The 27,876-nt window shown below is 37.7% G+C and overlaps 1 protein-coding gene across 1 annotated transcript in view; it reads right to left on the bottom strand.

The window, feature by feature from the left end:
- The window catches only part of CFAP47 (cilia and flagella associated protein 47), a 494,762-nt gene that overhangs the window by 425,259 nt on the left and 41,627 nt on the right, over positions 1–27,876 (bottom strand). The window contains exons 11-15 of the mRNA XM_035002133.1: positions 15,713–15,865; positions 14,850–15,036; positions 14,656–14,752; positions 3,403–3,619; positions 2,861–3,102 (exon numbers count right to left, since the gene is read on the bottom strand). Coding sequence (XP_034858024.1) covers positions 2,861–3,102; positions 3,403–3,619; positions 14,656–14,752; positions 14,850–15,036; positions 15,713–15,865 — 896 coding nt within the window. The remainder of the gene's footprint in view (positions 1–2,860; positions 3,103–3,402; positions 3,620–14,655; positions 14,753–14,849; positions 15,037–15,712; positions 15,866–27,876) is intronic.

Here is a 27,876-nt window from a genome sequence, read left to right as displayed (position 1 = left end):
ATGAACATTCAGAGCAATAAAAGGAAGATGACATAAGAAAAACCCATGTATATAATATAAATTATGCACACTTTCTTCAATGCTATATGAAATAGATTTGAGTACTTTATTATTTGTGTTTTAAAAAATTCAAAAGTACTTAAAGCCTAACGGTATTACTCAAAAACATTGTATTTGGAATTAAATGTCTGTGTTTTGTGCTTTGATTGAAAAATGTAGCAGATGTTATGAACCACCAAAGAAACTGAAACACTAAAATCACCCCTGTAAAAATAAGAATTCTCACAATTACAAGAAGCATAACCAGTGTTCTAGTTCATAATATTATAACTCCACTTCTCTTTTGTCAAGTCAAGCATCATCACTACATTTCCAAGGCAGGCAAAAGGGGAAAGTCCTACCCATTCAGCCCTGGTTAGGATGGAGAAATACAAGGAAAAGAGCCAAGCACTGTACTTTCCAGACACACTCGATGCCTTATCATGTGCTTAATCAAACCTATAAAGAATACAGATAATATAACTACCACAATGTGATGACTGTTCAGAATCTCTGAAATGTGCAGAAATATTTTCTCTCCCTTCCCTGATTATTCACTCAGTTTTTCTCTAGTACCGAGGCAGGACTCAGCCTTACCAGTATTAATAACAAAAAAAAAAGAGCCTGGTAAAATGAATCTGCCAGATATTGATGGAAGTATAACTTGGATGCTTAATAAATGATAATCTGGGATTTGTTAAATCAATACATGTTAATAAAAAGATTAAATATGGTTATATCAATGACTTCCAACCCTAATGAAGGTACAGTACTACTTTACCACCGTATAGATCCACAAATATATCCATACTAAAATTAAGTGAATTTAAATTAATACTGAAGCTGGTTTGTAACACTCCCTGTTACAAACACCGGTAGACTTACATAAAAATCATGATTTGGAAATGACCGATACTCACAAGAATATAGACCTATGGCAAGATTTCTACAAACCAGTACTTCTCTGTGATCTGAAATATAGTCTATTTAGATCCCAAATGATGAATATTCCTAAATTAGAAATAAAGAGGGAAGAAGGGGAAGGAAGAAGGGAAGAGTGTGGGGAAGGAAGGAGGGAAGGAAAAACAGAGAGAAGTAAGCAGGGCACAAGAAATTGATAGTAGGGATGGCTGGCTAGATGCATGTGAGGCTATTCCCATTCCGAGGACATTTTCAGGGAAAAAAGAAGTCCAAACAGAATTAGCAAATTTTCATAACCAAATAGCTCTCTATTTCTTTGACAACTACTCTTTGCCAGTCTTTATGGAAGGACTTTTCCATACATTTAATCTTTATGAGATATATTAGTCTCTCCATTTTACAAATAAGGGAACTAGTGTTATAGAGTACTTTTCTCAAGATCACAAACCTAGCAAGAAGCTAAGACTAGTTTTGAAATCAGGTTTATCTAACCCCAAAGTTTGTTTTACTTCCCATTCATGCAGAAATAGATTTTAGCTGATTATAAAACACCACATGAGTCACTGCCGATACAAAATCCAGATCCTTCCAGCTAGCTGAAAAGGGATAACATGTACATAAAATGAAGATACTATATAGATCATTCAACTTTTTTTTTTTTAAAGACAGAGAACGCATGCAAGCAGGAGCAGGGGGTGGGGGGCGGAGGAGGGACAAAGGGAGAGGGAGACAATGTCACGCAGGCTCCACACTCAGCAAGGAGTCCGATGCGGGGCTCAATCTCATGACCCTGAGATCAAGACCCAAGCCAAAATCAAGAGTGAGACACCTAACCCACTGTGCCACCCAGGTGCCCCTTCATCATTCAACTTCTAACTTGCCATCTTATTTCTTTAAACGATAGCTTCTGTCCTCGTGAGGTCCTCACAGCACATCACAATGATGTCTGCTGAATTTGACAGGCTACTGGGTTAACACTTTAGCAGTTACCAGGGCTCAGTTTTGTGGCAGGCACATCATGTGGAATTATAGATTCTGGGGAATGGCTAAAGAAGGTTAACAGGACACTTAACAAATATATGGAACCACCAAAAACAGTTAATCGGAGAATATTTTCTATTAATTAAAAAATTACTTGTTTAAATGACAGTTTTAAGTTTTTAATTTTATTAACTGGATTTTATTACCTGTATTAAATATTGATTATAAAGAATTGGTGGATGCTTCTAAAATGATTCACAATCTAACAAAATAGAAGTCATTCTGAATCATATCTTATCACTGTTATCAAACTAAAACTAAACAAAACAATACTGTGTTCATCAGTATCTGTGAAGATTTATTTTGTCAACTTGGCCATACCTGGCCAAGCTATGGTACCCAGTTGTTTGGTCAGTCTAGATATTGCTGTAAAGGTATTTTTCAGATGTGATGAACATTTAAATCAGTAGACTTTGAGTAAAGATTACCTTCCATAATGTAAAAGGGTCTCATCCAATAAATTGAAGGGCTAAAGAGAAAAAACTGAAGTCCTTTTGGATTCAAGACTGCAACATCAATTCCTTCCTGGGTCTCCAGCCTGCCAGCCTACTGGAGTGCCCAAACAACTGTATGAACCAATTCCTTAAAATCAATCTCCTCCCTCCCTCTTTCCCTCTCTCCCTTTCCCTCTCTCTATGTATTTCCTATTGCTTCTATTCCTTTGGAGAACCCTAATACAGGATCCATATTTTCAAATCAAATTTACATATTTATGTATGTAAATATAAATGCCCCAATGACCATGTCTGATTTGCTTCAATTTTTAGCACCATTATACATTTCATACTCAATAAATGATTACTGCCTGAGCACATTAATAAATGAGTGTCTAAATCAAACAAATAGAACAAACTATTACCTTTAGCTGGACAGATGGAAAATGCCATTCCTCTTTTTGTGGTTACTGGTTGCCATTCAAATTTGGCAAAATAATTCTGATGATTATACAACCCAACTGTCCCCATAAAACACGTTTTCATGGAGTAGCCTTGTGGTCTCAATACTAGTTCATTAGAAGAGAGCTCAAGCTTTACTGGCATGACAACTGCCATCACTAGGATATGGCCACCAGGTATATTGTTCACTGTAAAGGTGAAAGACCTGTAACACAGCAAAAGCTGTCAAACTTAACTGAAAATAGCTATTTGCAGGTACAGAATTCAGTTACAAATAAAAATGCAATATTATTGATTAACACCCACAATTAGTAAGCAATACATCAAAATATTTATGGCAGGCTACCACTGAAATATCAAACTACAAATCTACAAATTGATGTACATATAGTTTCTATGTTTGAGGACCAAACGTAACATATTCTACAATTACAAAGTCAAAAAAATACATATTCTACAAAGGGACACTGATTCTAGCATATAGAAATTCAAAAATAAATCCTACTTCCAAAATTTTCCAATGGTGGGAGATTCAAATACCATTGAAATATAAGTACTAGCTGTAGGTGGAATCACATATGAAAATTGGTTGGTTTTTTGAAGTTCTTCCAAATTAATATCTAACTGGATCAAAATATGCATAGGTAGCATATTAATAACATGCAGTAGACGAGTATTTGTGGAGTTCACACAAACATCACCAAAGTTAAGGACAGAGGGCCCTGAAAAAATGAAAAATGATTAAGTTTAGTGTTGGCAAACGTATTCAGTAATTTTAAGTTTCCATACTATATTTTCACCAATTAATTTATAAAAAATGGTACTCAGAAAAATATTTCTTGTAATATCAGAAGTTATTAACTAAGATTTTTATTAAAATGCCCATAATTTGGTGTTTGGAGATTATTGGCTAAAATTCAATATAAATATATCCTAATTATATGGGAAATGATACTGAAAAATTATTAGTACTCATAACTCATTTTAGTACACTAATTTGCATACTTCAACACCTCTCCACTTCCATCAATACATTTATGTTCATTTACCCAGAACTTACAGAAATTGGTAATTTTCCCATTGCTCAGTACTTAAGTTTTCCCTTTTATTTTTTTTAAGATTTATTTATTTACTTTAGAGAGAGAGAGCATGAGTGAGGGGAGTTTTAAGATTTCCCTTCTAAATGACAGAAGTTTTTATATCATACAATTTTAATAATTATAGGTCTTCTACATCTTTTAACAGCTTGATTTAATAGTAACTGATATACAATAAGCTGTACATGTTTAAAGTGTAGAATTTCCTAAATGTTGACATACGTATACACCTATGAAACCATCACCACAAGGAAGAGAGTGAACATCCATCACTCCAAAGTTCTCTTGTGCCCCTTTATATTCTCTCCTTCCCATCATCCTCAGTACTCCCCCTTCCCAGACCCCCACTCAAATGCTTTATATCACAGTAGATCAGTTCACATGTTCTAGAGTTTTTTAAGAGTGGAATAATGTAACATGTGCAGTTTGGCTCTGATTTCTTTCGCTCTACACATTCCCTGGAGATTCATTCAAGTTGTGTCAGGTGTCAGTAGTCCATTCTTTTGTATTACAAAGTGGTAGTCCATTACAGGTGAATGTCTCTTCACTTGTTAAATGAAACTTGGATTGCTTCTAGGTACTGGCTACTACAATTAAAGCTGCTAAAATATTTGTGCACAAATATTTGTTTGAACACATGATTTCATTTCTTTCAGACAAATATCTAGGAGTGGAATGCATGGATCATATGGTAAATGCATGTATAAATGTATAAGAAACTGCCTGTTTTCAAGCGGTTGTGTAATTTCCCAATTCACTGGCAATGTATAAGAGTCCCAGGTCCCTCACATCCTTGGCAACAATTGAAATGGTGAGTTTCTGGTTTGTTCATTTTGTTTTGTTTTGTTTAACTTCAGCCATTTTAAGAGATTTACAGTAGTATCTCGTTGTGGTTTTATTCTGTTTCCCTAACAACTAACAACATTGTGCATCTTTCTATGTGCTTATTTCTCATGTGTATATCCTTGTTGATGAAGTATCTGTTCAAATCCCTTTGCCCATTTTTTAATTGGGTCATTTGTTTTCCTAATATTGAGTCTCAAAAGTTTTTGTTTTTGTTTTTGTTTTTGTTTTTAAGATTTTATTTATTTATTTGAGAGAGAGAGAATGAGAGAGAGAGAGCACATGAGAGGGGGGAGGGTCAGAGGGAGAAGCAGACCCCCGGCTGAGCAAGGAGCCTGATATGGGACTCGATCCCGGGACTCCAGGATCATGACCTGAGCCGAAGGCAGTGGTTTAACCAACTGAGCCACCCAGGCACCCGAGTCTCAAAAGTTTTATACACATTATGGTTGCAATTCTTTCATGAGATACATAATTTGCAAATATTTTCTATCAGTCTATTCTTGTTTCTCTGTGCTAATGTCTTCCAGCCCCTTACAAAAGAGAAATAGCAATATATTCAAGAAGTATAGCAGATTTTAGAGTAATACTTCTCTTCCATATTTCAAAAAATTTATTTCTAGACAAAATTAAGTGAACACAATCCACTGTACTCCTCTGCTAATTACAAATTAAAATGTTGACAAAAATCTATGAAATAAACATCAGAAACTTCGGAAAAGCCACGAGGAAATGGATTGTCTAGGAATTTTAGGAATAGAGAGATAAACCTGTAGTGAATTTTCCTGGGTTATCATCGTGGCCTGGGCATTAGAGTAGCCTGCAGCCCATTCTCTCCACCAAAAGAACTGGGAAGAGGGTGGCCCTCTGGGGACAAACCCTTTTAACTATACCTGCCCTATTCCAGGCAAACATCATGAAAGAAGTTGATCCCCTCAACACTAGGTTCTCAGAAGACTGGAGTAGAGCCCTGTCAATGATCCCTACCCTGCAGTAAGATGAAGAGAGACATCATTCCTTCCCTTCTCCACTAAAGAGGAAGTCCCTGTGGAGTTGCTGGGGTTGAGCCCTGTCAACCATATCTGCCCTGCATGAAGGCTGACAGAGGCAGTGCCCCTGTCCCTCTGGACCATGTGCCTAAGAGACTGTAGGGTAGAGTCCTATTGACTACCAGCACCCGGCACTAAGAGGAACAGGAGTAACATCCCTCCCCTCCACTTGGCACTGCAGTATATGAAATAAAGGCCTGTGGACCAAGGCTGCCCTGTATTAGACAAATGTCAGCAAACAGATGCTGCCCCTACCTCCCTACTATCACAGTGGCCACTCCACACCTCACTAAACAAAAGCAGGCAAATAACTGACACCCCTCCCCCCCCACCTAAAAAGTAGGGGGAGGGACACAGAGAGGTGGGAGTTAGCCAAGGACCTATTTTTAAATATGTGAATGAAGCTGTGGTCATATGTTGAACAGCCCATGTGTGAAATCTATCAGAACCAACACAGCAAATGGATTAAGAACAGAACTACAGGGGCGCCTGGGTGGCTCAGTTGGTTAAGCGACTGCCTTCGGCTCAGGTCATGATCTCAGGGTCCTGGGATCGAGCCCCACATCGGGCTCCCTGCTCGGCGGGAAGCCTGCTTCTCCCTTTCCCCCACTCCCCCTGCTTGTGTACTCAATCTCTCTCTCTGTCAAATAAATAAATAAAATCTTTAAAAAAAAAAGAACAGAACTACAATGTGAAATAATGCCTGGGTTTCATATAGTCTTCTGGGGAGCATACAAAAAGGGAAAACCAGCATAGTACCACAAACGCTTTGAAAATTAAATTGACACTTGTTACCCAGCACACAAATGTGGACTACAATGTATATTCCAGAGCTAAATGGATCATCTGCATCCTAAAATAGATTATTTAAATAGTAAACAAAGTCTCATAATATAGTACTCAAAATGCCCAAGGTATAAACCAAAATTACTCATCATACCAAGACTGAGATGACAGAGATGATCAAATTGCTTGACAAAAGTTTTAAAGAAGCTATTATAAAAATGACCAAATAAGCAATGATGAATACTCTTGAAATAAGTAGAAAAACAGTTTCAGCAAAGAAAGAGAATATCCAAAGAAGAACTAAATAGAAACTCTAAGATTAAAAAATACAGGAAGTAAAATAGAAACCTCTTGAGTATGCCCTTTAACAGAATGGGAGGACAGAAGAAAAAGCTGGTGAACCTGAAGAAATATCAACAGAATTTATCCAATCTGACAAACAAAAAGAAAACAGATTGAAAAAAATTAAGAGTCTCAGAGACCCATGGAACAAAAGCAAAAGGTCTAAAAATCATGTAAGTGGAGCCCCAGAATGAGAAAGTAAAAGATGGAGGGGACTGGGAAAATATTTGGGAAAAAATGACAGCTGAAAAATGCCCAAATGTAGCAAAAAAAAAAAAGTAAAATTTCACATTCTAGAAGCTCAGTGAAACCCAAACAGAACAAATCCAAAGAAAGCCATGCCCAGACTTTTGAAAACTTTTTAAACTTTTGAGATAAACTTGAAAGTAAAAACAAAGAATCTTGAATAACATTCCATAGTCTTGATATAACAACATTTATATCAAATGTAAATGACACAAATGCACCAATTAAAAAACAAAGATTGTCAGAATGGATGAAAAAGTACTATATGCTGCCCACAGGAAACTTACTTCAAATACAATGACATAGGTAAGTCAAAAGTAGAAACAAGTAAAAAGATAAACAATGCAAAGGCTAAACAAAAGAAAGCTTTGGTAGCTAGATCAATATCAGACAAACTACATTTCAGAACAAAGAAAATTACCAGGGACAAAGAGGGACATTACATAATGATAAAAGGGACCATGAAGGCATAACAGTCTTAAATGTGTATGTACCAAACAAGGGAGCTTCAAAATATGTGAAGCAAAACAGACAGAATTAAAAGGAGAAATAATAAAATCTATAATCACAGTTTGGGATGTCAATCACCTTTGTCAATAACTGACAGACTGTCTAGACAAAAAAGCAGTAAGGATTTAGTAGAAATAAATACCTTTAACTAACTGGGATATAATTGACGTTTAAAGAACACTCCATCCAACAATAGCAGAATACTTCTTTTCAAGTCACATGAACCTTCAACAAAAGGGACCACATCCAGGATCACCCTTAACAAATCTTGAAAAATTTAAAAGAATTGAATACATACATGTGTGTACTTTGACCAAATGGAATCAAACTAGAAAACCATAGCAGAAAGAAAACCAAAAAATCTTGGAATTTAAGTAACACACTTCTAAATAACTGATGAGCCAAAGAGAGTATTTCAAGGAAAATTAGATAACACAGTTGACCCTTGAACAATAGGGGTTTCAACTGCATGGGTCCACTTATATGCACCTCCACCCCAATAAACATATATTTTATATTAATCACCAAATAACTAGAAGCAAAGGGAAGGCTGAGGAAAGATGCAGAGAAAGCTGGAACAGCAAGGCTTTTGCCTGATCCAGACACTCCTCACAAAGGAATTGGCTCTGGGGAGGGATTCTCGCCAAAGCAGCAGAGCCCTTCACTAGTGGGAGTTGAACAAGGACCACTGAATGATAACCCACCTTCCACCCCTGGATCAAGGGGTCTGGGAGAACATGGATGTGTGTGTGGGGGGGAGGCAGGTCAGAATAGCCCCCGGGAGAAGCCCAAAGTGGACAATGGAGAGGGGCACTGTACATGGTGCTGAAAGTGCTTCCAGGTGGGGAGTTCATACTGTCAGGTAACTGGCTGCTCAACACTTGCCAGCATTTCCTGAAAGCAGAAACTGTGTTAGAACCCCATAAGAGGGGTCAGATAAAGCAAGTGACCTACAGAAGTGGATAAAGGTGATCGGCCTCTCCTGGTTCTCTGAATTCCCCCAGATTCCACTTGGAAGGAGGCTTCCCACATTCCTGGGTAGAGGAACAAGAAGCAGGTGTCACTCCAGGATCCAGCTTTGCGAACTTTGGGTGGGGACAAGGAGATGTGGGGTGCTTTATTCTACTACTCTACTGTACAGTAAATGTATTTTCTTATGATTTTCTTTTTTTTTTTTAAGATTTTATTTATTCATTTGAGAGAGAGAGCACGCATGAGCAGTGGGGAGTTGCAGAGGGAGAGGGAGAAGCAGGCTCCCTGCTGAGCAGGGAGCTCCACATGGAGCTCCATCCCAGGACCCTGGGATCATGACCTGAGCCAAAGACAGACACTTAACTGATTGAGCCACTCAGGGGCCCCATGATTTTCTTAGTAACATTTTCTTTTCTCTAGTTTACTTTATTTAAGAATACAGTATATAGCACATATAACATACAAACTATGTGTTAATCAACTGTTTATCTTATCAGTAAGGCTTCCAATCAATAGTAGGTAGTTAACTTCTGGGGGAGTCAAAAGTTATACACAGATTTTCAAACACATGGTGTGTGTGTGGGAGGGGTGGTTTGGCATCACTAACCACGTTGTTCAGAGGTCAACTGTATACTGAGCTAAAAGAAAATGAAAATATTTAAGAATATGTTAAGATATAGCTAAAGTACTGTTTAGTGAGAAATGCATAGCACTAAATGATTATATTAGAAAAAAAAAAAAAGGGTAGAGACGCCTGGGTGGCTCAGTCGGTTAAGCCTCTGCCTTTGGCTCAGGTCATGATCCCAGGGCCTGGGATCGAGCCCCGCATCAGGTTCCCTGCTCAGTGGGGAACCTGCTTCTCCCTCTCTTCCCCACTATGCGCTTTCTCACTATCTCTGTCACTCTCTCTCAAATAAATAAATAAAATATTTAAAAGGAAAAAAAAGAAGGGTATAAATCAATAATTTAAGCTTCTACCTCAAGAAATTAGAAAAAAAAAAGAGCAATCCAAAGCAAATAGGAGGAAATGACAAATATAAGAAGTCATTAAAATTAAAAACAGAAAAACTATGGAGAAAATCAATGAAACCAAACGCTGGTTCTTTGAAATGACCAATAAAGTTGATAAACCTCCCCTGAGACTGAGAAAGGAAAATAACAAGAAAAACATAAATTCTCAATATTAAGAAGAAGAGAGGCTATATCACTACAGATGTTTCTAACCTAGACAATAAAGGGATAATTTGGGAATGCTATGAACAATTCTATGCACATAAATGGGATATCTTTATGGAGGGGATCAATTCCAGAAAAACCACAAACTACCAAAACTCTCCTAAAATGGCATAGATTATCTGAATGGTCCTACAACTATTAAAGAAATTGAATTTGTAATTAAACATCCTCTGAAAATGAACTCTCCTTTCCCAGATGGTTACTATGAAGAACTCTAACATTTGAAAAACAATTCAACATAATCTCTTTCAGAATATAGTAAAGGAATGAACATTTCCTAAGTCTCTGAACTCAGTTTATGAGGCCAACATTACAACAAAGTTAGTAAAAACGAACTTTAAAAAAGCAAAACTGCAGACTAATATGTTTTATGAAAACAGATACAGAATTCTAGATTCTGATTTAACAATACTGTTGAAGTAGACATAAAGGAAGTTGGGGAAGAAGGTGAGACAAATACTGTAAAGAAAAATACAGGTTGTGAAAGAGGAAGGGAAAGAGAAATTGAGATAGAAAGTGTGTGTAGAGGGGCGCCTGGGTGGCTCAGTAGGTAAAGTGTCTGACTCTTGGTTTCAGCCCAGGTCATGATCTCAGGGTCATAAGATCAAGCCCCCAGTCGGGCTCCATGCTCAGTGCGGAGTTGGCTTGAGATTCTCTCTCTTCCTCACCCTCTGCCCCTCCCCCCTGCCCAAGCTCTCTAAATTAATTAATTAATTATTTTAATTTAAAGAGTGTGGCTAGAGAAACCTAATTTCAAATCCGCTCCTTTCCACTAAATACTGAGCAATTTGATTAAGGTTTATCACCTCTCTGGGCTTCACTTTACTCATCTCTAAAATGGAAGTAAAAGCAATTACCTTATAAGTTGCTTACATCATTTGAAGGATTAAATAAGATCATGTTTATACATTGCTCAACACAATGTCTGGCTTATATATCAATAAGTGGTAACTTAAAACCAAAGTGACTGGACATTTGCTGATGAAGTAAACAATACTCCCTGCACAACATCCAATGTAACCCAGACTCTATAACAGTTCTCTTTCCTTTTTTTTTTTTTTTTAAGATTTTATTTATTTGAGAGAGAGATCACACATGCCTGAGCATGAGAGCACAAGGAGGGGGAGCAGCAGAGGCAGAGAGAGAAGCAGACTCCCCACTGAGCAGGGAGCCCGATGTAGCACTTGATCCCGGAACCTGGAGATTATAACCCGAGCCAAAGGCAGCTGCCCAACCAACTGAGCCACCCAGGCGCCCCTCTACAACAGTTTTCACTAACTGATTCAATTAATCTCCAAATCCTCCACTATATCTCTTGACAATCACTTTTTTTTTTTTTTTTTTGAGAGAAAGAGAGAGAGGAAGCGGGAGAAAGACAGAGAGAGAGGGAGAGAGAGAATCTGAAGCAGGCTCCAAGCCCAGCGTTGGAGCCTGACATGGTGCTCGATCTCACGACCCTGAGATCATAACCTGAGCTGAAGAGTCAGATGCTGAATGGACTGAGCCACCCAGGGGTCCCCACTTCACTTTTCTAAAATATAAATACAGAGCAAAATTTTCTGAAATTGTAATCTCCATTGATCGTGCCAGTCCCCGTTCTGTGCAGAGGCTCAAAAAACACCTTCAAGGTATAAAAATGAGAGTGATACAAAATTCCCACCATCGCAGTTGCTGACCTTGTAAACTCACACAGGGACCCTGTCCCCAGAGAAAGGGTCATTATTAAAATACTCAGGACACCAGGTGAAGAAGGGAGAGAAGCTGGTGGAGGAGTTGTAGAAGAGACACTGGACATTGCCTTCTAACTTTGCTCCTTTTGAATCTGTATAGATTTGCTTATCTGATTAATCAGTCACCAATTTGGAAGACACAGAGCATGTAACACCCAATAATGAAAGTAAGTCCCTGGGACTATAAACCCTGGTACCCATCACATGCCTGGCACAAAAGAGAGGCACAGTAAATGACATTTAACCTGAAATGAACTGCATCCACAACTCCAGACAGGCAATGAACTAATGAGTTCCCAGTCTGCCATGCCCAAGGGCCTCACTGTCACTGTGTGGCAGGGAGGTTTAGCTCTACTGCTCTTACAGCACAGAGTCCTATTTCCCATTCAGAACCTCAGTGAATGGGGGGAGACTCCAACTCTTTTTGCCAGTCCATGTCACCCGCTTTCCCCAGAAGCCAGATCCTGGTTTGGGCACTTCCCACAGTCCTCACTGATCTGAGACTTGGCCACTGACTAGCCAGACCAAGCCATCACCACCCAGCTATTTAAGCACTTCCCACTGTGTTGCCTCTGACCTTGCACCTTTAGTCTGGATAACAAAAGAATTGGTATTTGGTGTTTTGTGCACTGAGTTCTCCCTAGAGGGAGAATCAGCACATCCATACCAATTAATCATCTTCTGCCCACATCTTCCTCAGGGCCACCCTAATCCTGCCTAGAATGAAATACAAACTTCCTCTGCAGACTAGTATAGACTACTATTTCTTTAACCATAATCATCTTTTAATAGTGAAAATGACCTAGGGAGGGATACTGTTTAACACCTCCACAAGGGAATTGTCACTTGTTTTGTTTTTTTTTTTAAGATTTTATTTATTTATTTGAGAGAGAGCGAGCAAGTGAGAGAGAACAAGCAAGGAAGGAGGAGAGGGAGAAGCAGACTCCCCGCTGAGCAGGGGGCCCAATGCGGGGCTCGATCTCATACTCCAGGATCATGACCCAAGCCGAAGGCAGCTTAACCGACTAAGCTACCCATGCGCCCCTGTCACTTGTTTCTTAACTCATGCCTAGGGATGTTGTCAAAATTATAATTATCTCAACGGCAAACATTCAGATAAGGTCAACATCATGACCTGAGGTTTCAATACTGATTGGGACAAGCAAGAGATCCAGAAGCAAGACAAAGAGGGTCTTAATAAAATCTGATTTATATCCATAATAACCAAAGCAACCTTGAAAAAGGAGCAAATTTGGAGGATTTACACTTAACCGATTTCAAAACTTACTCTAAAGGCACAGTACCAAAGACAGTGTAGAACTGTCATAAGGACAGACATACAGATCAATGGAACAGAACTGAGACTAGAAATAAAGCCTGATATATATGGTTGATTGATTTTCAACAAGGGTGCTAAGGCAATTAATTCAATGAGGAATTATAGTATTTTCAACAAATGTTGCTAAGACAATTGAACAGCCACATACAACAATATGAATTTAGACTCTTAACTCACAACATACATAAAAATTAACCCAAATAGAATTGTAGTACTAAATGTAAGATCAAAAATTATAAACATTTTAGAAGAAAACAAGAGAAAATGTTTGTGACACTGAGGTATGAAATCAAAAGCATGATCTACAAAAGAAAAAAAATTATAATAAATTTTTTTTAAAAAACGATAAATTCAATTTCACTTAAAGTAAAAACTTCTGTGCTTTAAACAACACTATTTAAAAACTAAAAAACAAAAACAAGCCACAGACGTTGGAAATCATATATCTGATAAAGGACTTGTATCCAGAATATATAAACAATACTTACAACTCTGCAATAAGAAGGCAAATGTTCAAATTAAAAATTGAGCTAAGGGGGCGCCTGGGTGGCTCAGATGGTTAAGCATCTGCCTTCGGCTCAGGTCATGATCCTGGAGTCCCGGGATCGAGTCCCGCATCGGGCTCCCTGCTCGGCGGGGAGTCTGCTTCTCCTCCCTCTGACCCTCCTCCCTCTCCTGCTCTCTGTCTCTCATTCTCTCTCTCTCAAATAAATAAATAAAATCTTTAAAAAAAAAAAATTGGGCTAAGAATTTGAAAGACACTCCTCCAAAGGAGATATACATTTATGTCAATTTAAATGCATGAAAATATATTCTACATCCTAGTCACGAAGAAAATGCAAATCAAAACACAGTGAGAACATTTCACACCACCAGGACGGCTATAATCAAGAAAGACAGAAAATAACATCTGCTGGTGAGAACGTGGAGTAATCGTAACCCTCGTGCACTGTTGGTGGGACTGTAACTTGGTGCACTTTGGAAAGTTTTTGGCAGTTTCTTGAAATGTTAGACAGGAATTTACCACACAACTCAGCAATTCCACTCCTAGGAATCTAACCAAAAGAAATGAAAACATATGTTCAAAGAATTATATCCGAACATTTATAGCAACATTATTCACAATAGCCTCAAACTGAAAACAGCTCGTGTCCATCAACTGGTAAATGGATAAACAAAATGTGGTACTCCCATAAAATGAAATGCTATTTAGACATAAAAAGGAAGAAAATATTTATACCTATTTATACCTATTGGATGAACCTCAAAATCATTATGCTAAGTAAAAGCTGCAATATATGAAAGACCACATATTGTACGATTCCTTTTACATGAAATGTTCAGAAGAGGCAAATCCACAGTGAGAGAAAATTGATTAACGGTTGCCTGGGGCTAGGGGTGGGATTTGGGAGTAAGTACATATGGTCCTGAGGGTGATTGACAGCATTCTAAAATTGAATTATGATGATGGTTGCATAATCCCATAAACTTACTAAAATTCACTGACTTGCATACTTTAAACAGGTCAATTTTATGGAATATAAATTATGCTCCAATAAACCTGTTAAAAAAAAACAAAGGCTTTAATAGCTTTTGATATATTCTTACCAACAATTACTTGATGAATTTGCTTTGGTGTCAAAATTAAGCTGCAATCATGTTTTTCATGGGGCGTGGATGGGTCCGATTTAAGTCCTTTGAGAACCTGTGGGAAAATGTTACTCCAAGATTAATATTCAATATTAGCAAAAGATATTTTAAGAATTCTCATGACTTAATGGAATGTAAAATATTGCACATGCCTTTCTTCTCAGAGCTGTCGTCTCCTTGGATTCTATATTTCTGGTATTTAGTAATTGGTTAGGTTTAATCAGACACTTTGCTGAATATAATTCCTCCTCTATTTCCGTTTCGGAGAGTGAAGGTGACTTTAGACCGGACGCTGGCTGTAATCCTATGTCTGTATCATTATATGAATCCATGCCTTCCCTATTGAAATCACAATAGTAACTAATTGAGGCCAAGGGTTTTAGAAAATACACTGGCAAATCCCAACATTCCCCATTGCTCATGCTGCTGCTGACACACTCAGAACCACTTAGGAAGAATGAGGCGCTGATCTGCATAAAATTACCTTCTGCTGAGAAGACCCCATTCTCAAAGACCTCACCAAGGAAGTCAGGCCCACCCCACCACAACCAAGGACAGCTCACAATCAATGGCTGACAGCAGAAAGGAGCCCCTTTAAAAGAAAAAAAAGAAAAAAGACAACCCCTTTGGCACAACGCAGGAACATCTACGTGGCATAATTTATGCTTCAAGAGACCCTAGGCATCAGGCTGAGTGTAAGCCTTACCTGAAACATATCATTTCTCAGTTCCCTCCCCCGCCCTATCGTGCTTCCCTCATCTTGTCTCTCCTAAAAGAACACTGTGTTGGAACCCATCTCAAGAACTGCTTCTGGGGAAACGAAACAACGTTAAGACATTCCTGAACCAAAAGGAAAGAAGGAAATAACTGCAGTTAAAGGAGTTCAAGCTTTCGCTATTTTCATATATGAAAAGGTCACTTAATTCACTAAAAAGAAACTAAGGAGTAAAGAAAAAAAATCTGGCTCCGCAGGCACCACGATCCGTTTCATACTGTTTGAGGAGGTGACCTTTACCTCTCTGCTTGTTTCCGCAGGCGTGCACTTCTTAAATGTTTAATGTATCTTGCATAATAATTTTCATGTGCTTGCTTTTCAATTCTCTCAAATTTAGTATATGTGAAATCAGGATCCACATAGTTATACCTTGGAATCTTTGTGAAAATCGTCCTACAAGATGAGCAAGTTATGTCAATATTTAAATATATATATGCATTGAGTCAGTCTTTATTGAGTGTCTCCTATGCTAGCGGCTAAGCACAGAATGGTGAAGAAGGCAGGTTCTAGTCCTTTCCCTCATATCCTCTTACATGGCAAGACATTATGACATACAGAACTAGAAGATCTAATTTTCTTCCTAACCTAATTAGAGAAAATTCCTAAGGTCACTGCCAAACAATGGTGCCTACTCTAAAACTACTCTTCAGGAATCAGTCAAGTAAGCAATTTGGAGAGTTCTAGAGTGGGGCGCCTGGGTGGCTCAGTCCTTAAGCGTCTGCCTTCGGCTCAGGTCATGATCTCAGGGTCCTGGGATCGAGCCCCACATCGGGCTCCCTGCTCAGCGGGAAGTCTGCATCTCCCTCTCCCACTCTCCCTGCTTGTGTTCCCTCTCTCACTGTGTCTCTCGCTGTTAAAAAATAAATAAAATCTTTAAAAAAAAAATGGACAGTTCTAGAGTTACACATGGGACTAGATCTGAATCTGATTAGTGTTTCCTAAGAGGTAGATACTTTCAAATGACTGTGACAAAAATTACAAAAGTATATATATATAAAATCATAAATCCTTGTTAAAACACATTACTTTTTTAACATCTCAGAGCTTATGAAAGAACCATCAATGGTAAATCGATAAAGAGAAACCAATCCATAAATGAAGTACATCTACTTTATATCTCATGATCACTCATCTGAGTTCATGCTCTTCCTTTCACCCACCATATTTTTCCATAAAAACAAAATGTACAATTATTCATATCTTCTGACCTTGGTCTGCCTCAATACTCAACAGATTTTATCAATCATTAAGATTCTTACCCTCAATAATTAACTCAAGTATGAATCTATTAGTCATACGGTCAAATGAAATTTAATATTTCTCCCTGTTTTCAACAAGTCCTCGATGGTTACAATAAGATAACTTTAACTGAATGACACTCTTTATGAGAGGCAATAAGAGAGAAATAAATGCTTTGCAATTCAAAAACTGTTGTTGAAAAGACCCCCAAGAACCAAAGCAATCTTGAGAAGAACAAACCTGGAGGTATCACAGTTCCAGATTTCAAGATAAACCACAAAGCTATAATAATCAAGAGTATGGTACTGGCAAAAAATAGACACATAGATCAATGGAAAAAATAGCCCAGAAATAAACCCATCCTTATACACTCAATTAATCTTCCACAAAGGGAGCAAGAACATACAATGAGGAAAAGACAGTCTCTTCAATAAACGGTGCTGGGAAAACAGGACAGCTACACGCAAAAGAATGAAACTGGACCACTCTATTACACCATACACAAAAATACTCAAAATGGATTAAAAATCTAAATGTGAGGCTTGAAGCCATAAAACTCCTAAAAGAAAACATAGGCACTAATCTCTTTGACATCAGCCTTAGCAGTATTTTTCAGGTTATGTCTCCTCAGGCAAGGGAAACAAAAGTAAAAATAAACTATTTGATTACATCAAACTAAAAAGCTTTTGCACAGTGAAGAAAACTATCAACAAAATGAAAAAGCAACCTACTGAATGGGAGAAGATATTTGGAAATGATATGTGCAATGAGGGGTTAATATCCAAATTGTATAAAGAACTTATACAACTCAACACAAAAAAACCCCCAAATAATCCAATTTAAAAATGGGCAGATGACTGGAATAGACATTATCCCAGAGAACACATACAGAGGGCAAACAGACTCATGAAAATGTGTTCAACATCCCTTATAATCAGGGAAATAAAAATCAAAACCACAATGAGATGTCACCTTACGCAAGTCAGTTTGGATAGTATTAAAAACACAAGAGGGGCGCCTGGGTGGCTCAGTCGGTTAAGCGGCTGCCTTCGGCTCAGGTCATGATCCCAGGGTCCTGGGATCAAGTCCCGCATCGGGCTCCTTGCTCAGCAGAGAGCCTGCTTCTCCCTCTGCCTGCCTGCCACTCCCCCTGCTTATGCTCTCTCTCTCTCTCTCTCTCACTCTTTCTGTGTCAAATAAATAAATAAAATCTTTAAAAAAATAAAAAATAAAAAAAATAAAAAATAAAAACACAAGAGATGATAAGTATTGATGAGGATGTGGAAAAAAGGGAACCGTCCTGCACTGTTGGTGTGAATGTAAATTAGTATAACCACTGTGGAAAATGGTATGGAAGTTCCTCAAAAGAATAAAAATATGGGGCGCCTCAGTGGCTCAGTCGTTAAGCATCTGCCTTCGGCTCAGGTCCTGATCTCAGGGTCCTGGGATCGAGCCTCACATCGGACTCCCTGCTCCGCAGAAAGCCTGCTTCTCCCTCTCCCACTCCCCTGCTTGTGTTCCCTCTTTCGCTGTCTCTCTCTCTGTCAAAAAATAAATAAAATCTTTAAAAAAAAAAGAAACAAATACAAATCCTTTTTAAAAAAAACATAAATAAAAATAGAAATTCCATAAAACCCAGTAATTCCACTTCTGGGTATTTACCCAAAGAAAACAAAAACACTAATTCAAAAACATATATGCAATAGCCAAGATATGGAAGAAATATAAGTGTCCATGAATAGATGCATGAATAAGTAAGATGTAATACATATATATATACACATATATGTATATACACATAATAGAATATTATACTGACCCATAAAGAATGAAGTCTTGCCATTAGCAATAGTGGATGGACCTAGGGAATTATGCTAAGTGAAATAAGTCAGACAGCAAAAGACAAATGCCATATGATTTCACTTATATGTAAAATCTAAAAAACAAAACAGAAAAACAGAAATACAAATACAGAGAACAAACTGGTGGTTGCCAGGGAAGAGGAAGGGGAATGGGTAAGAGGAAGGGGAATGGGTAATATAGGTGAAGGGGATAAAAGCAGTACAAATTGCTGGTTATAAAATAAATAAGTCACAGAGATGAAAACTATAGCATAGAAAATAGTCAATAATACTGCAATAACATTGTATGATGACAGATGATAGCTACACTTATAAGCACTGCCTACTGTATACAATTGTCAAATCAATATGATGTACACCTGAAACTAATATGATACTGCGTGTCAACTATAATTCAAAAAAAAAAAGACAGTTGTTGAAATTTAAACTTCCCTCGGGCTTCAGGAACCTTAACCACCTTTAGAATCTAGAAATGGTTCCTATATCTGAAGTCTCAAGGTCTGTAACAAGGAGTAAAGGAAGGTAACGGAAAGAAGTAGTAAAATAAATGCCTGAAGTGACAAAGAGCTGGTTATTAACATACCTAAATGCTTATTCGTTCCATAAAGAATAAACTTCATAAAGCTAGCAAACTGAATTCAACAATACATTGAAAAAAATCATTCACCACAATCAAGTAGGATTTATTCCTCAGTTGCAAAGGTGGTTCAAAATTCAAAAATTAATCAAGGTGATATTTCACATCAGTAAGAGAAAGGATAAAAACCGTATGATCATTTCAATAGACACAGAAAAAGCATTTGACAAAGTACATCTACTCATGATAAAAACCCTGAACAAAGTAGGTTTAGAGGGAACATACCTCAACATAATGAAGGCCATCAACTAAAAACCCACTGCTAATATCATACCCAATAGGGAAAACAGAGCTTTTCCCCTAAGGTCAGGAACAAGACAAGGATATCCACTCTCACCACTTATATTTGACATGGTACAGGAAGTCCTAACCACAATAGTCAGACAACAAAAAGAAATAAAAAGCTCCAAATCGTTAAGGAAGAAGTAAAATGTTCATTATTTGCAGAGGACGTGATATTATATATAGAAAACCTGAAAGACTTCACCAAAAAATTGCTAGAACTGATATACATATTCAGTAAAGTCACAGGATACAAAATCAATGTACAGAAATCTGTTGCATTTCTATAAACTAATAATGAAGCAGCAGAAAGAGGTATTAAGAAAAAAATCCCATTTACACTTATACCCAAAATAATAAAATACCTAGGAACAAACCTAACCAAAGAGGTGAAAAACCTGTACTCTGAAAACTGTAAAACACTGATGAAAGAAATTGAAGATGAGAGGGGAGGAATAAGATGGCTGAGGAGTAGGAGACCTAAATATTGTCTGGTCTCAGGAATTCAGCTAGAAAGGTATCAAACAATTCTGAACACCTACAAAATCAACAGGAGATTGAAGAAAAGAATAGCGGCAACTCTCTGAACAGAAAAGTGACCACTTTCTGGAAGGTCTCCTCTGATTTGTTTACTGTATATTTTTCTGGGGTTGTTCTTACCCTGTTAGCATGTTGTTCTCTCATTCATCTATTCTCCTCTGGACAAAATGACAAGATGGAAAAACTCACCTCAAAAAAAAGAACAAGAGGCAGTACTGACTGCCAGGGACCTAATCAAAACAGACATTAGTAAGATGTCAGAACTAGAGTTTAGAATGACAATTATAAAGATACTAGCTGGGTTTAAGGAAAGCATGGAAAATACTAGAAAAACCCTTTCTGGAGAAATAAAAGAACTAAAATCTAAGGAGAAATCAAAAAGCTATTAATGAGGTGCAATTAAAAATGGTGGAAAAGAGAGATAAACAACTACCAGATCACGAGGGCAGAATTCGAGAGATAAGTGATACCATAGATGAAACAATATGGGAATAATTGGGATCCCAGAAGAAGAAGAAAGAGAGAGAGGGGCAGAAGGTATACTGGAGCAAATTATAGCAGAGAACTTCCCTAATTTGGGGAAGGAAACAGGCATCAAAATCCAGGAGGCACAGAGAACCCCCCTCAAAATCAATAAAAATAGGTCAACACCCCAACATCTAATAGTACAACTCACAAGTCTCAGAGACAAAGAGAAAATCCTGAAAGCAGCTCAGGACAAGAGATCTGTAACCTACAATGGTAGAAACATTAGACTGGCAGCAGACCTATCCACAGAGACCTGGCAGGCCAGAAAGGACTGGCATGATATATTCAGAGCACTAAACGAGAAAAACATGCAGCCAAGAATACTATATCCAGCTAGGCTGCACTGAAAATAGAAGGAGAGATAAAAAAGCGTCCAGGACAAATAAAAACTAAAAGAATTTGCAAACACCAAACCAGCCCTATAAGAAATATTGAAAGGGGTCCTCTAAGCAAAGACAGAGCCTAAAAGTAACATAGACCAGAAAGGAACAGAGACAATATATAGTAACAGTCACCTTACAGGCAGTAAAATGGCATTAAATTCATATCTTTCAATAGTTACCCTGCATGTAAATGGGCTAAATGCCCCAATCAAAAGACACAGGGTATCAGACTGGATAAAAAAACAAGACCCACCGATACGCTGTCTGCAAGAGATTCATTTTAGACCCAAAGACACCTCTAGGTTTAAAGTGAGGGGGTGGAAAACCATTTACCATGCTAATGGACATCAAAAGAAAGCTGGGGTAGCAATCCTTATATCAGACAAATTAGATTTTAAACCAAAGACTATAATAAGAGATGAGGAAGGGCACTATATCATACTAAAAGGGTCTATCCAACAAGAAGATCTAACAATTGTAAATATCTATGCCCCTAACATGGGAGCAGCCAATTATATAAGGCAATTAATAACAAAAGCAAAGAAACACATTGACAACAATACAATAACAGTAGGAGACTTTAACATCCCCCTCACTGAAATGGACAGATCGTCTAAGCAAAACATCAACAAGGAAATAAAGGCTTTAAATGACACACTGGACCAAATGGACTTCACAGATATATTCAGAACATTCCATCCCAAAGCAACAGAATATACATTCTTCTCTAGTGCCCATGGAACATTCTCCAGAATGGATCACATCCTGGGTAATAAATCAGGTCTCAACCGGTACCAAAACATTGGGATCATTCCCTGCCTATTTTTGGACCACAATGCTTTGAAACTAGAACTCAATCACAAGAAGAAAGTCAGAAAAAACTCAAATACATGGAGGCTAAAGAGCATCCTACTAAAGAATGAATGGGTCAACCAGGAAATTAAAGAAGAATTAAAAAAATTCATGGAAACAAATGAAAATGAAAACACAACTGTTCAAAATCTTTGGGATGCAGCAAAGGCGGTCCTAAGAGGAAAGCATACAGCAATACAAGCCTTTCTCAAGAAACAAGAAAGGTCTCAAATACACAACCTAACCCCACACCTAAAAGAGCTGGAGAAACAACAGCAAATAAAGCCTAAATCCAGCAGGAGAAGAGAAATAATAAAGATCAGAGCAGAAATCAATGAAATAGAAACCAAAAGAACAGTAGGACAGATCAACGAAACTAGGAGCTAGTTCTTTGAAAGAATTAATAAGATTGATAAACGCCTGGCCAGACTTAACAAAAAGAAAAGAGAAATGACCCAAATAAATAAAATCATGAATGAAAGAGGAGAGATCACAAGCAACACCAAAGAAATACAAACAATTATAAGAACATATTATGAGCAACTATATGGTAGCAAATGAGATAATCTGGAAGAAATGGATGCATTCCTAGAGATGTATAAACTCTCAAAACTGAACCAGGAAGAAATAAAAAACCTGAACAGACCCACCACCACTAAGGAAATTGAAGCAGTCATCAAAAATCTCCCAACAAACAAGAGCCCAGAGCCAGATGGCTTCCCAGGGGAATTCTACCAAACATTTCAAGAAGAATTAATACCTATTCTTCTGAAACTGTTCCAAAAAATAGAAATGGAAGGAAAACTTCCAAACTCATTTTATGAGGCCAGCATTACCTTGATCCCAAAATCAGACAAAGACCCCATCAAAAAGGAGAATTACAGACCAATATCCCTGATGAACATGGATGCAAAAATTCTCACCGAAATACTAACCAATAGGATCCAACAGTACATTAGAAGGGTTATTCACCACGACCAAGTGGGATTTATCCCTGGGCTGCAAGGTTGGTTCAACATCCGCAAATCAATCTATGTGATACAATACATTAATAAAAGAAAGAACAAGAACCATACGATCCTCTCAATAGATGCAGAAAAAGCATTTGACAAAGTACAGCATCCTTTCTTGATCAAAACTCTTCAGAGTATAGGGACAGAAGGTACACACCTCAATATCATAAAAGCCACCTATGAAAAACCCACAGCGAATATCATTCTCAATGGGGAAAAACTGAGAGCTTTCCCCTTAAGGTCAAGAACGCGGCAGGGATGTCCACTATCACCACTGGTATTCAACATGATACTAGAAATCCTAGCCACAGCAATCAGACAACAAAAAAAGAAATAAAAGGCATCCAAATCGGCAAAGGAGAAGTCAAACTCTCACTCTTTGCAGATGATATGATACTTTATGTGGAAAACCCAAAAGACTTCACCCCAAAACTGCTAGAACTCATACAGGAATTCAGTAAAGTGGCAGGATATAAAATCAATGCACAGAAGTCAGTGGCATTCCCATACACCAACAAGACAGAAGAAAGAGAAATTAAGGAGTCGATCCCATTTACAATTGCACCCAAAACCATAAGATACCTAGGAATAAATCTAACCAAAGAAGCAAAGAATCTGTACTCAGAAGACTATAAAATATTCATGAAAGAAATTAAGGAAGACACAAAGAAATGGAAAAACATTCCATGCTCATGGATTGGAAGAACAAATATGGTGAAGATGTCAATGCTACCTAGAGCATTCTACACATTTAATGCAATCCCTATCAAAGTACCATCCACTTTTTCCAAAGAAAAGGAACAAATAATCCTAAAATTTGTATGGAACCAGAAAAGATCCCGAATAGCCAGAGGAATGTTGAAAAAGAAAAGCAAAGCCGGCGGCATCACAATTCCAGACTTCCAGCTCTATTACAAAGCTGTCATCATCAAGACAGTATGGTACTGGCACAAAAACAGACACATAGATCAATGGAACAGAATAGAGAGCCCAGAAATGGACCCTCAACTCTATGGTCAACTCATCTTCGACAAAGCAGGAAAGAATGTCCAATGGAAAAAAGACAGTTTCTTCAACAAATGGTGGTGGGAAAACTGGACAGCCACATGCAGAAGAATGAAACGACCATTTCCTTACAGCACACACAAAAATAGACTCAAGGTGGTTGAAAGACCTAAATGTGAGACAGGAGTCCATCCAAATCCTAAAGGAGGACACAGGCAGCAACCTCTTCAACTTCAGCTGCAGCAACTTCTTCCTAGAAACATCACCAAAGGCAAGGGAAGCAAGGGCAAAAATGAACTACTGGGACTTCATCAAGATAAAAAGCTTTTGCACAGCAAAAGAAATAGTCAACAAAACCAAAAGACAACTGACAGAATGGGAGAAGATATTTGGAAATGACATATCAGATAAAGGGCTAGTATCCAAAATCTATAAAGAACTCATCAAACTCAACACCCAAAGAACAAATGACCCAGTCAAGAAATGGGCAGAAGACATGAACAGACATTTCCAAAGAAGACATCCAAATGGCCAACAGACACATGAAAAAGTGCTCAACATGGCTCAGCATTAGGGAAATCCAAATCAAAACCTCAATGAGATACCACCTAACAGAATTCAGAAAGGCTAAAATTAACAAGTCAGGAAACAACAGATATTGGTGACGATGTGGAGAAAGGGGAGCCCTCCTACACTGTTGGTGGGAATGTAAGCTGGTGCAGCCACTCTGGAAAACATTATGGAGGTTCCTCAAAAAGTTGAAAATAGAGCTACCCTATGACCCAGCCATTGCACTACTGGGTATTTACCCCAAAGATACAAATGTACTGATCCAAAGGGTACATGCACCCCAAGGTTTATAGCAGCAATGTCCACAATAGCCTAACTATGGAAAGAGCCAAGATGTCCATCAATGGATGAATGGATAAAGAAGATGTGGTATACATATATACAATGGAATACTATCCAGCCATCAAAAAAACCCCAAAAAACAAAAACAAAAAAAAAATGAAATCTTGCCATTTGCCACGACGTGGATGGAACTAGAGGGTATTATGCTAAATGAAATAAGTCAATGAGAGAAAAACATGTATCATATGATCTCACTGATATGAGAAATTCTTAATCTCAGGACACAAACTGAGGGTTGCTGGAGTGGTGGGGGGTGGGAGGGATGGGTCGGCTGGGTTATAGACACTGGGGAGGATATGTGCTATGGTGAGTGCTGTGAATTGTGTAAGACTGATGAATCACAGACCTGTACCTCTGAAACAAATAATACATTGTATGTTAAAAAAAAAAAAAAAAGAAGAAAATAGTAGGAAGGGAAAAATGAAGGGGGGGAAATCGAAGGGGGAGACGAACCATGAAACTATGGACTCTGAGAAACAAACTGAGGGTTCTAGAGGGGAGGTGCTTGGGGGATGGGTTAGCCTGGTGATGGGTATTAAGGAGGGCATGTATTGCATGGCGCACTGGGTGTTATATGAAAACAATGAATCATGGAACACTACATCAAAAACTAATGATGTAATGTATGGTGACTAACGTAACATAATAAAATAAAATTTAAAAAAAAACTAATGATGTATGGTGGTTAACATAATAAAATTAAAGAATAAAAGAAACATCATAGCAAAAAAAAAAAAGAAATTGAAGATGACACTAAGAAATGGAAATACATTCCACGCTCATGGATTGGAGAACAAGTATTGTTAAAATGTCTATACTAGGGGCACCTGAGTGGCTCAGTAGGTTAAACATCTGCCTTCGGCTCAGGTCATGATCCCAGGGTTCTGGGATGAACTCCCACATTGGACTCCTTTTCAGCAGGGTGCCTGCTTCTCCCTCTGCCTGCTGCTCCCCCTGCTTGTGCTCTCTCTCCGACAAATAAATAAATAAAATCTTAAAAAAAAACCCTAAATATGAGACCTGAAACCCCCATAAAAATCCTAGAAGAGAATAGAGGCAGTAACTTCCTCGTCATTGGCCATAGCAACTTTTATCTAGATATGTCTCCTGACGTAAGGGAAACAAAAGCAAAAATAAAATATTGGGACCACATCAAAATAAAAAGCTTCTGCACAGTGAAGGAAACAATCAACAAATCTAAAAAGCAACCTACAGAATGGTAGAAGACATGGGTTACTATCCAAAATATATAAAGAACTTATACAACTCAACATCCAAAAAACAAATAATTCAATCAAAAAATGGGCAGAAGACATGAACAGACATTACTCCAAAGAAGACATTCAGATGTCCAACAGACACATCAAAAGATGTTCATCATCACTTACCATCAGGGAAATGCAAATTAAAACTACAATGAGATATCACCTCATACCTGTCAGAATGGCCAAAATCAACAACACAAGAAACAACAGTGTTGGCGAGGATGTGGAGAAAGGGGAACCCTATCGCACTGTTAGTGGGAATGCAAACTGGTGCAATCACTTGAAAACAGTATGGCGGTTCCTTGAAAAATTAAAAATAGAACTACCCTAAGATCCAGCAATTGCACTACTGGGTATTTACCCAAAGAACACAAAAACACTAATTCAAAGGGATACATGCACCCCTGTGTTTACTGTAGCTTTATTTACAATAGCCAAGATATGAAAGCAGCCCAAGGGTCCACCAACTGGTGAATGGATAAAGAAGATGTGGTATATATATATACTATGGAATATTATTCAGTAGTTAAAAAAAGAATGAAATCTTGCCATTTGCAACAACCTGGATGGAGCTAGAGAGTATAATAATACTATGGGAAGTAAGTCAGTCAAAGAAAGACAAATACCATTTAATTTCACTCATATGCGGAACTTAAGAAAAAAAACAAATGAGCAAAGAGAAAAAAAGAGAGAGAAATCAAGAAACGGACTCTTAATTATAGAGAACAAACTGATGTTACCAGAGGGAAGGTGGGTGAGGGGATGGAGTAAAACAGGTGATGGAGATTAAGGAGTGTACTTGGTGTGAGGAGCACCAGGTGATGTATGGAAGTGTTGAATTGTACACCTGAAACTAATATTACACTGTATGTTAAGTAACTGGAATTAAAATAAAAACTTAAAAAAAAAGAATAAACTTCATGAAATACATCTTCAGCTTTGAGTAGGTGATTTTTTTTTAATGTGCAAAATATAGGACCAAGATTATTATGCAAATAAAACACTTTTCTTCGTTTATTTATTTAAAAATATTTACCCAGTGCCTATTATATGCCTGACCACTCTTCTAAACACAGGACATACTGTACTAAACAAAAATTAGACAAAAACTCCTAACTTATTTTCTTTATTTTCTTGTCAAAATCATTAATAAAATGCATTAAGAAATAAAATAATAATTATAGTTACCAACAATTTAATACATCATAAAATTTCATTACTTAAAGTTACTAATTGTTAACCAGAAAATAACTAAATTTTGTATGTCTATTAATATGGAAAAGAATAAATTGAGAAAAATAATTTTGGCCATGAGATAAATAGGAAATGTTTAGCTTTCTTTAAAAAAAAATCTGGCAAGATTTATAAAGAGCTTATCAAACTCAACACCCAAAAAACAAATAATCCACTGAAGAAATGGGCAGAAAGCATGAACAGACATTTCTGCAAAGAAGACACAAATGGCCAACAGACACATGAAAAAATGCTCCACATCACTCGGCATCAAGGAAATACAAATCAAAACCACAATGAGATACCACCTCACACCAGTCAGAATGGCTAAAATTAAAAGTCAGGAAAAAACAAATGTTGGTGAGAATGCGGGGAAAGAGGAACCCTCTTATACTCCTGGTGGAAATGCAAGCTGGTACAGCCACTCTAGAAAACAGTATGGAGGTTCCTCAAAAAGTTGAAAATAGAGCTACCCTACGATACAGCAATTGCACTATTGGGTATTTACCCAAAGGATACAAACACAGTGATCCGAAGGAGCACCTGCACCCCAATGTTTATAGCAGCAATGTCCACAATAGCCAAACTATGGAAAGAGCTCAGATGTCCATCAACAGATGAATGGATAAAGAAGAGGTGGTATATATACACAA

Source organism: Mirounga leonina, unplaced genomic scaffold (genome assembly GCF_011800145.1).
Source record: "Mirounga leonina isolate KUSES-001 unplaced genomic scaffold, KU_Mleo_1.0 Mir_101609, whole genome shotgun sequence".
Lineage (NCBI taxonomy): Eukaryota > Metazoa > Chordata > Mammalia > Carnivora > Phocidae > Mirounga > Mirounga leonina.
The sequence above is the reverse complement of the archived record's forward strand: the minus strand, read 5'-3'. Positions and strand labels throughout refer to the sequence as shown.